The sequence below is a fragment of the Coptis chinensis genome, chromosome 4 (assembly GCF_015680905.1).
Source record: "Coptis chinensis isolate HL-2020 chromosome 4, ASM1568090v1, whole genome shotgun sequence".
NCBI lineage: Eukaryota > Viridiplantae > Streptophyta > Magnoliopsida > Ranunculales > Ranunculaceae > Coptis > Coptis chinensis.
This window is the reverse complement of record NC_141459.1, coordinates 73,918,081-73,930,085: the sequence shown is the minus strand read 5'-3', so window position 1 is coordinate 73,930,085 and position 12,005 is coordinate 73,918,081. Positions and strand designations below refer to the sequence as shown.

Below are 12,005 nucleotides of genomic sequence, written 5' to 3'. Positions count from 1 at the left end.
GCATTGTCTGGATGTCCAATCACAGCATTAGCAATGGTGGCCTTGCTTATATTCTTTTGTGGCCTCCTTGCGAAGTCCCACCAATCAGGATAGCCGATCACTTCATAACATCTCTCCTTGCTATGACCCAATTCTCCACAAACACTGTACCTTTTATTTGTATAAGGATTTGATTTACCTTTAGGGTGGCGTGAAGGACCAGAAAAACCGGGAGGAGTAATTGTCTTGCTATGAACAGCCAAGACAAAGGATTCAGTTAATACAGAGCGCCCCATAACCAGTTTCTCAGATTGTACCTTGTGAATGTAAGCATAGGATCTTGCGAAGGATCTCTCCACACACTTGATCGTACTCCGAATCTAGTCCACGCAAAAACATATGAACTCGCAATCTAGACATTGTGGACATTTCATGGACTACAGCTGCAACATTATTATTCTGGGAGGTCACCCTTTGATCAATCTCTTGGAACATGGCCACCAATTCATTGTAATAGGTAGGAATAGGTCTCTCATTCTGCTTCGCTTCAAAGCACTTCGTATTAAATTCAAAGATTCGAGTTTCATCAGAGTCATCATAAAAGGTCTTCTCCACAGGCTCCCAAATGTCTTTTGCAGTAGGAAGACGAATATATTGGTTCATAAGAGAAGTCTCCATGGAATCAATAAGCCAACGTTTCACCTTTTCATTATTTGTTGCCCAAACTTCATATTCTGGAGGCTTTGTGCCAGTCAAATAACCAATCTTTCCCCTTGCTCCAATACGCATCCGCATGAGAGGAGCCCATATGGTATAGTTGGACTCATCTAATGAAATAGTTTTTGGAAATGCCGAGTTGTCTTGTGGGGTGTAGTGGTGATGAATAACTTGTGAGGATGATTGATTTTTTGGCACAATTGGATTTTCGGTAGGCATTGCATAAATTTGTTGCAAAAAAAAAAAAAAAAAAAAAAAAAAAAAAAAAAAAAAAAAAAAACTGGTATGAGATTTAGGTTTAGGAAAAAGTTTGATATTTGGGTTTGAGATTAAGGATTCAAGGATGGTTTGCTTTCAATGGTTGTAGTACGCAATGGATTCAAGATTCAATAAGAAAAAACAAGTTCAAAGGATCAAACATGCTCCGATACCATGTAGAATTAAAAGACTTCAATTCAATGTATTTTATGATTCATCCCAAAACATGGGTTTATATACAAGTTAGTTTCTTGTCTACCAAGACACACTATTCTAAATACATAATATTCTAAATATATTATTTCCTATTTAGAATATATATATACAACTTTCTACACCTTACACAGATGAAAGCAAAAATATTCAAAAATGAAAATCCAATCTTAAAAATCTCAAAATACAAAATTCCTTCTATAATCATCATTACTTGATATAGCGTCTTTCATATCTCTATCATTAATATCCAACTATTTCCCTTCTTATGTAAGACTACTAGTGTTCTTTGCAGACGACTTGAACACTTTTCAACTGACTCAGTTTGTTGACCATAACTAAGAGTCACTGATTTGTTACTAAGACTTACTGGTTAGTTTGTCACTGACGCAGCACTATCATGCATCTATGTCTTCTGTCCGGCCTACTCGTTGCACAGTTCTTGTATTTCCCCATGTGTGTCATAAGTTTTACATTCTAGTTCTACATCTTCCCCATCATCAATATAATCTCCAGTGGAACCTTATACATTGATAGAGAATTTCTTAAGTTGTCCTTGTAAGCACATGATAGTCTTAAGATGGTCTTCGGAGCTCACAACACCAAGGGTAAGAATTGCTAAGAATTTCAAGCCTCTCATTTCCTTGAAACAGTTTGCTATCATGGGTGAATCCATCTTACACTGCCCAGTTCCTTGCATGAGTAGTTCTTCAAGATGAGAAAGTGAAGATATCACACCAACTTGTATGCTCTCTAATCTTCTGGTTTCTGAAATGTCAAGTGATCTGAGGTTAACCAATCCTTCCATACCCTGAGGCAATACAGTTCTTTAATAGACGTTCCACGTAGGTTAAAAACTCGTAGTTTGTTGAACTTTTCTATGGACGGTATTTTCTCCAACTTAGACAATACTGTAGAAACAGAAAATTGAGGTTGGCCAGTTCAGAAAATGATGGTGGCAACTCTCTAATCTCAATATAAGAGATGTCAAGAATTTGAAGAGTGGGCATAGGGTAAATAAAGAACCCGCTGGTTGTGTATGAGATAGGATTGTTCCGCAATAACATCATTTTGAGATTTTAACAGTTTGAGTTAATGGGAACTAGAGTTTTTATTTCATTTCTTACCAAAGAAACTATTTTTCCGTCCCATTTTGAATTGTGTGGTATGGACGTTAAGCGTAATCCAGCTTTAACCATGAAGCCAGGGTCCGGTCTAAGAATTGAGATAGCTAATTCTCTGAACAGATCATGCATTTTTAACCTCTCCTCTCCACTTTCCACTAGCACCTCCAACATTCTAGCAGCAGTCAGTTCTCTCATTATATTAAATCCCTCGTGTATTTCTTTTAACAAGTCCCCCTCATCCTGTATTAAACTCTCGGCCATCCAAAATCCAATCAGTTCTTCAGGTTTAAAAAGGTAATTGTGAGGGGAAAATGCACAGTACACGAAGCAACTCTTTATTGTATAATTTTTTTAATGATGATATAACTTAATCATAGTGTCACACCTCAAATTTTCAAAAAATTTAAAATAAGGAATTATCCAAGATATAATTATCTCAATCCTCACCCTATTTAATAATCTGAAAACCCATGATGAAATGAAACCCTAATAACCCATTAACAAACACGACATTAAAATCTAAGATCAAATTAAAACCAAAAATGAACAATCCTTCAATCACGCTTTCAAGAATTACTAACCAACTCTATTACATCTATTTCAAATTAAAACTTTACACTTCAGAAAACTTAAACCAATAAGGCTTCAAGAGCGAATCCAAATCAAACGTCTTCATCCACTACATTCTACTATCTATGTTTCCAAGAACACATCCACGTTGCAAAATAAAGCAAACATGGGTCAACAAATTGAATTTGCTGGTATGAGTAAGACTAAAATAAATTAATATAGCAGTAAGTTCAATCTTTCAAATCAAGAAATATACTATTATAATCATTTCAACTTGGAAAACAATTTAGTTCTGTTTTCTCAAAACAACATGTAGTTTCTTGTAAGATTTAAATCCCAGTATACATTTCCAAGAAATCTCATATAACAGTACTTGTAAGGGGGATTTTCCGTCATTGGATAGATGACACGTGTATGGGAAATAACCTAAGACTATAGATGTCCAGAATGAGACGAGGACCATTGGATCAGTTATGTGAATAAGTGATCTCGTGCTTAGCACAAGTGTTTAGTGGACATGTGTTAGGCACGTGGCTGACCGCCTCTAAGTATAACAGTTCTCCAAGTCGTTAGGAACTGATATAGACAGTTCCTGAACAGAAGGAAACTGAAGATGGCGATCTCTGATGATAAGGAAGGAATCGTGATGACATATCTTAGGAGTTATCTTTTAGATATAATCTTCTCATACACGATGGAACATTATGATCAACAAGGAAACTTACCTCTCATAAGATATAGTATAGATTCATACTTCTATAAGGAGAGGAATCCTAAAAGGAAGGCAGAGTCCAAAGATGGAAGGGAACTCACAAGCGGTGAGGACAGTCCTAACCTTAGGACTCTCATAGCTCTTCCTATATAAACCATAGGGATTCGCTCTTAAGAACTACGCAAAATAGGGTGATTCTTCTAAATAAACAAGAAGATACGTAGGCAGCCGCCAGGCGGTTCAACCCTGAACTCACAATTTTCTCATCCCTTCTCTACTCAGTCAAAGCTTCTAGATCACAGAGGAAGATCAAGGGATACTCGAAAACTCCCCTACAGTAGTCATTATTCTCACTTTCCAAAATAACTCACAATATAAATATCACTTACATTCCACTTATTAAATACACATATGATAACTGAATTAATTATGAGTTTGATACACCTTACCTTTAAGCTGATACGTCGTCTTAGGGTAAGATATTTACGTCCCTACATACAAGATTAACATATCCTAGCCTCCTGCAAAACTGAGTTATATATCACAATAAAAAGAATTTATCTCAGCCAATCAAATTTCCATTCATAATCAAACCTCATTTAAGACAATGAGGCCTAATTGATAAAACATGGTTTGTCTCGCATATTTGGGGAATACCACTTATCATAACACTAACAGGTCATTCATGACACATTCAATGAATACATTGGGTCATTCTCACCACATTCAAGGAATACACATCATAACACTAACAGGTTATTCATGGCACATTCAATGAATACCTTGGGTCATTCCCGCCACATTCAAGAAATACTCATCATAACACTAACAGGTCATTCATGGCACATTCAATGAATATCTTGGGTCATTCCCGCCACATTCAAGGAATACCCTAACACTAACAGGTCATTCCCCAACATTCAAGGAACACTGATAATCATAACACTAACACACTAACAGGCCTTGCTAGCAATTCACCGAATTATTCGCGAATTGAATTTTTGAATGGCAAAACGTATAATACTTCCGAATGTTTGAAAAATTCAGAATAATTTGCGATTTTTTGCCTTGAAAAGTATAATACAGATTTTGGCGAATTTTTTAAAAAATCGGCTAAAAAAATTAATAAATAAACGAAAATTCGGTGGCACTTTTGTTATTTTTTATGTACTTTATGTCCCCACTCTTACTTTAAGTCCCCAACTCTTACATTTTTAGTGATAAATTAATCCAAAAGCTTTGCTTTTATACTTTTTGAGCACCCATATTTAAATTGTCATGTCATGGTGTGTGTATTTTAAAATTTGAACGGTAATTTCAATTCAAGAACAAATAAATGAAGGCACCTATGTGGACCATTCAATTGGTTTCAATGTTTTTGTAGCTAAATTGTTTAGATATGTTTGTTATGTTGTAAAGAATGACAACTATTATTAATATTTACTAACATAATATCACGAATTTTTTACTTCCGAATTTTTGCAACTAAACGTTTAAAACGCGTATTAATTAAACACCGCATAATTGCCGTATTGCAAATTTTTGACTGAATATTTGACCGTACCGTTTTTTTGAATCACTGAATAATTCTCGAATTATTCCCGTACCGAATTTTTGTCGTATCCCGAATTGCCAACAAAGCTAACAGGTCATTCATGGCACATTCAATGAATATCTTTGGTCATTCTTGCTACATTCAAGGAATACCATCATAACACTAATAGGTCATTCATGGCACATTCAATGAATATATTTTAAACAATCATAATCACGTACACAATTAAATACTAACATTGTACTCCCAATATACAATCCATATGATCACACATACTAAACAACATATCCTATTTCTATGGAAACAAAAAAGAAAGAAATATAACTAACTCACCGATATCATAAAACTTGAGATCATATCTACTAAATAAAAGCGGAAAACAACGTCGCGCCGATACTCCTTAATTTTTTCATTCTTCTTCCAACTTTTATCTCTGTCTGTCTCACTCAAGCACTCTCAAGTAGTATACACTCCTTCTCTTTTTCCTATTTACGTCTCTTTTTATTTTATTTTTAAACAAAAAATAATAGGGTTCGACAAAAACCAAAACACCCGAAACCCCCATATTTCTTGCAACTACTCATCCCATTTCCCATGTTTTTATCTTTCTATCTTTATTTTTATCCTTTCTTTTTATTACACTACTAAAAAAAGGACATTTAATGACAGTTAAAAGTTGTCATGAAATACATATAATGACACTTTCTAGTTGAAAAAATGGTCGTCATTACTGGGGGTGTCATAAAAAGTCTACCAAAACTGTCATATAAAGGCCATGACAATTTCAATGAAAGTGTCAAGAAAATTCCATTTTTATTGGTAAAAATTAGTTCAAAAATGTCATAACGGGACACTATTTATGACAGTTTCTCGTACAATTGCCAAAATTTAATGAGAAAAAGCATCAACATATAGTTCACTTAATCACATTTATGCTACAAACGTCATAAAAAATTTCTAATTTTTCAAAAAATAAAAAATTGCATTTCCCATACTGTAAACCTCTATCGCTGATGTACTAGATATTCAACCTCTATGCTCATTACCATAAACTTAAATCGTACTATATCAGTGTAGAAGAGACTTCAATTCAATCTATATATGTTGTCAATAACAAGATCATAACATCATCATACATATTCATTCACAATTAACATTGATACACTATTGAAAAACTACAAAAAACTAACTACATTATTCAGCAAAAATATCTAACAAAAATGTTAATCAACAGCCAATACTTGTAGTCTTTCATTCATCTTTCGAACCTCATGCAAAACCTAAGAAAAAACAAAGCCAAGAAAATACATTATATTCATTAAAATATACAAAATAAGATAAAATTGAAAGCATAATAAACCACCGATGTGATATTAATGGACTCAATACAATACTGCAAAAGTTAAGTAAGCACTAATTAATAATTCATGTAAGGAAAGGAATAGTAAGATTATTGGACATAAATTAAGCAAAATTGTATTAGAAGGATAGTACGTGGTGGTTAGAAATTTCTACAAAGTGACACCTTCAGCTCATTAAACTTCTATCTCATTAGAACAAGATTGTGTGTTTAATAATGTGACTTCAATGATTCCAATACTCATCTATGCCGAACACTTACAAAGTCATTCCTCTTGAGAGTGGAAACCTATTGGGCAAGGAGCCAAGGACCTAATACACACTTCCAAATTAAAGACAGTGAAATTACATAGAAACGTACCAAGTTAGTGCTGAAAATTCAGAACGTAACAAGTTATTACTGAAAATTCAAACTATGCTAGTCCAAACAAAATTAATCAATGGCAACAAGCCCTTACTGATAAGTTGCAACTACAAACATAGTTATTCTTCCATGTTCCATCCGAGTGGTGATTAATGCGTCAATGCTTTCTAACAGTGTTCTACTACCTAAAATATATGACCAATGTTTAATTGAATAGCCCTAACATCAAACAAACCACCCACATACAGAGATCTCATATCCATCCTTATATCTCCTACTGTATTCCAACTTCTACCAAGTCCAAGAATTTCCAAACAAGCTTACATTTCTCCATCAATATATATTTGACATAATTAGCAACTACATTAGTTCAAGCTGTGCGAAGTACATACCTTCTTTAATTAATAGCATTGACTTTCTAGTTTGATCCAAATGTGAACCTGGTTGCTTCCATTACCATTAGATTTCTTTTCGACTTGACTTTTGGCAAAAACAATTCAGTCACTCATTCCACATTATGAATTACTATGAGTTTGATGGACAAGAAAAATAGTTAATTTAATACTAGAAGCACTAAATGATCAATGATGTACAATGTAATATTTAAGTAGTACTATGCTAGTGTGAATCAGAATATGAGAGGGCAAGACCAGACATATATCTATTAGAAGTTCATTCAAACAGTGTATATGCACTTGCACAAAGACCCCAGGCAGTTTAAAAAATGATCGAATTATATATATATATATATATATATATATATACAAACCACCCACATACAGAGATCTCATATCCATCCTTATATCTCCTACTGTATTCCAACTTCTACCAAGTCCAAGAATTTCCAAACAAGCTTACATTTCTCCATCAATATATATTTGACATAATTAGCAACTACATTAGTTCAAGCTGTGCGAAGTACATACCTTCTTTAATTAATAGCATTGACTTTCTAGTTTGATCCAAATGTGAACCTGGTTGCTTCCATTACCATTAGATTTCTTTCAGCTTGATAACCTGGCAAAAACAATTCAGTCACTCATTCCACATTATGAATTACTATGAGTTTGATGGACAAGAAAAATAGTTAATTTAATACTAGAAGCACTAAATGATCAATGATGTACAATGTAATATTTAAGTAGTACTATGCTAGTGTGAATCAGAATATGAGAGGGCAAGACCAGACATATATCTATTAGAAGTTCATTCAAACAGTGTATATGCACTTGCACAAAGACCCCAGGCAGTTTAAAAAATGATCGAATTATATATATATATATATATATATATATATATATATATATATATATATATATATATATATATATGCATTATAATAGTGATAAAAAGCAAACATATACCAACCATTAATTAATTGCAAGAAACTTTCCATTCCCATTTTCATTTCATACTAGCTGTGAGAGAGAGAGTAATACTATACCTTGAGGTATTAACTCACTGATTGATAGGATAAGGATTGTCGTTGTTGTTCCCTTGTCTAACACGCTCACGCCTATTTCTTCTGCATATCCAACCAATCAATACAAATAGGGATAATAAAAAGGGAATTGAATACCCATATAAGATGAAGATCGATCAGAGAGATTTGAATAAAAGAAATGAAAGAGAAAATAACCGTTTTTTACCAGAAGGTTAGGCAGAAAGATGGTTACGAAAATCGCATCCTCTATGTTTCATGGGGACACAATACTCTTCTTTCTCGTTTGCTCCATTGGACTGTGGGAGCTCCAATTTATTTGGTTAGGCATGGTTTGCAAATAATGAGATAACAGTTTTGTTTTATAGATAAGAATATGAGATGAGATGAGAGTGGAGAGTAGCTGGGGGTAACCACACTAGTTTTTCTTAATCTCTTGAAGTACGTCTATCTCTCACGGTATTATCTTGAAGCTAAATATTATAGAATCAAAGCCAAAGTTAGAGCCGGAGCAAATGGTGGAGAGGGGTTGGAGCTTGAGAAAAGATTGGAGAGAAAAATCCATGTGCACCATTTTTTTTAATTTAATTGTCCCTACTTCATTTTGAGTACCGAAATTTTGAGTTTTGAGCAATGGCCGTAGTCTTTAGGTTAAAACATTTTGGGTTTTAGAGCATTCCCAATGCAAGTCATTATGGTGGGTTCGTTTGTGACTTTATTCACCTCTAAATAGTTCAAAACCTTTGCCCAATGCAAAGGTGAATACTAAGGTGGCTATTTTCCCAAGTCAAAACAAAGGTGAAACCTTCAACCGAGATAGTGGCTAAGTTGTGAACTTCGGATGGGATGTTGGATTCCGTCTTTTTTTTTTTTTTTTTTTTTTTTTAAATGGGTTTTTTTTTTTGACGGAATGTTTCATTCCGTCTCGCATGATTTTTCAAAAAAAAAAAAATTTTTTTTGGTAAATTTCAGACGGAATCTAACATCCCGTCCGAGATTAAAATTCACATTTGCATTGGGCAGCTTCACCTTGCTTTTCACCAAAACAATGGAAAAGAGGGGGAAAATAATGACTTGCATTGGGAATGCTCTTATTACTTGGTGGGAACTGGCGAGTGTGGTTTAGAATACTTTAGATATTCGATATTGGGTATTGACTATTTGACCTAAAAAAAAATGGTTGCTTAAAATAAGAAAAGTTAAATATAATTAGCTTTATGCTTTTAGAAAAAGAATCAAGAAAATCTATTACGGCTCCACTATCAGCGTCATGAAAAAAATGTAAAGTTAAGATTCTTGGCAGTTTATCCAAAAGTCGTTAAGAAAATCGATGACGGCTTTACTATAGATATCAACAATATACATCAAGCGTCATAAAAAGAATGTTTAGTAAAATTTCTTGACGGTTTATACGAAAGACGTCAAGGAACATAAAATTTAACCGTCATAAAATCTCCTTTTTTTAGTAGTGTTATTTTTATTTTTATTTAACTTTATATATGGATCTTAAGCAACTCTACTTCCATACCTTAGATCAATGATGAGGTCATTAGATCATGCAAAGCTTTCCTCCATGCAATGTTATTATATTATCCACATGTCTCATAACATGGCCAAGCGTGATGATGGCGATGGGAATACCGCCACATTAATCCTGCTAACAAACAATTCACATGCCTCATCCAAGGACAATGTTTCCACTCTGATATTCTTATATGTGTGCATATCATCACAAACACTCTGCAAACGAGTAGTCAATACTATCTTACAACCACTCCCTCTATTGGGCATAGGAATTCCCACTTCTACTAAAGGAATTGGCTCGCAAACATTATCAATAATGATGAGAAACTTCTTGAGTTCCTTCAGCCACACATGTAACATTTCACCTCGAGTTTCAGTGTTGCCATATTTTGACAGATCAAGGTTAAATTGACGAGCGATGTCATCCTAAATTTTCTCTAAACTCAGTCAGCCGAGGCGACCAACCAGATGATCTTATCGAACATTTCTTATCTTACAAGTTGATTGATGACTTTCATCATAGTTGTCGTCTTGCCAACACCACCCATGCCAAGGATCCCAATTAAACCAATCATGGGATCCATCAAAGTTTCCCATATCTCATTGAAATTCCTCTCATTGGTGACCTTGCCAACTAAAGATGGTGAAGGAAATATTGGTGCCTTATATACGAATTGCTTAATTCCTAGTCTATAAGGAAATTTGTTGGTCTTTAGAAGTTGATCCACCTCTTCATAGATGGATATAGGGGGTGCATATGGGGGCGGTCGCACCACCTGGGATTAGAAAAACTCCACTACCACATAACTGATTGCCTAGAAAAAATTTCAAACTATAAAGACTCGCACCCCCCAATTTAGCAAACTTCCATTACCACAAAATTTTCACAACTATAGTGAGAATATAATCAACAAAAAAAAAGTGTAAAAAAAAAACTAATAAAAAACATTCCAATAAATCAACATTTTTTTTACTTCTATTTTTGCCCTTACAAAATTATCACTTATCATTTATTTTGAGTCCAAAACCATTATTAAATGAACAAATGTGTTTTTGAATGTTTAATGGGTTAATATGACTAAAACAAATAGCCAAAGGCCCAAAGCCCAACTAGTTAGTTTGTATAATTCTAATCTTTCCCTCATTTTTTTCACTCTCAATTCTTAAATAAGCGTCAGACCTCAACAAAAAAAAACAAAAAACGAAAAACAAATTCAAAAAGTACTTGCAACGCAGCTTGTTGCAAATTATTTATAAAACTCGTTATCATTATCAATAAAATTTTAACTTAAAAAAAACACAAACAAACAAAAAACAAAACAAAACAAGGTAATTTTTTACTTTCAATGTTAATCTTTTATAGTTTTCTCTACATGATAGTAGGGTTATATAGACTTACAACATTATAGGAAGTTAACAATTTGTTGAATTGTTGTAGATTTGTACGTATACTAGATTTTGTAGAGGGCACTACAACAAAAGGGGTTTTTTGCAGCGCACTCTTTTGCAACGCCAAAAAATTGTTGCTACAAGTCACCAATTGCAACGCCTGTAGGGGCTGCTAAAATTTCACCGTGTTATGAGTTTGAATTTATCAATTGCAGCCCCTCGTGCGTGGCAACTAGTGTAATTAAATTTTTAGAAAAAAATAAATGCAATTTTTTTATTAGGACTTTATCAATTAGGACGCCACTTTCGCTGCTAATGTTACAGCTTATAATTTACCGCGCCTTCTTCGTTGTTACAAGGATGTACAAATCTAAAAGGGGTATTTGGTATATCCTTTATTGTGACGAGAATGGTGTTGCTCTTGGGCATTCTTAAGAGCGGGGGGTATTTTCATTTTTTGGCTCTCGAACAAAAAACTAGAAATTGAAAAACCCTAAACACTTTCTTTTCTCAAACTTTTCCTCCAACCACCAAAGCAACAAAATTGACCACGCTTTATTTCTCTCTCTTTTTGCGGTGAGCAAGTTTTTTTTTTCTATCTTTTTTTTCGCTTGAGAAGCTTCAAATTGTGGGTGTATTGCAAAGCTTAATTTTGGTTTTAGGTTTCCTTCAAAGCTTCGACTTTTGGGTTGAGCTTCAAAAAATTTCAGGTTGGCTTAATTATCTTTGGCTCTTAATTGATTTATCAGGTTAGATGCTGAAATTTCTACTAAAGGAAAAAAGTTTGATGCTTTAAT

General features: G+C 33.9%; 1 protein-coding gene across 1 annotated transcript; it reads right to left on the bottom strand.

Moving 5' to 3' along the window:
- Nucleotides 1–285: 285 nt before the first annotated feature.
- On the bottom strand, nucleotides 286–768 carry LOC147504763 (uncharacterized). The gene has a single exon (XM_086605357.1). It carries the CDS (start codon nucleotides 766–768, stop codon nucleotides 286–288), a length of 483 nt encoding a protein of 160 aa, XP_086461483.1.
- Between the last annotated feature and the right edge of the window lie 11,237 nt (nucleotides 769–12,005).

What these genes read in the sequence shown, in the direction of transcription:
- LOC147504763 (XM_086605357.1), bottom strand. Translation starts at nt 768, where the DNA reads ATGCGTATTGGAGCAAGGGGAAAGATTGGTTATTTGACTGGCACAAAG.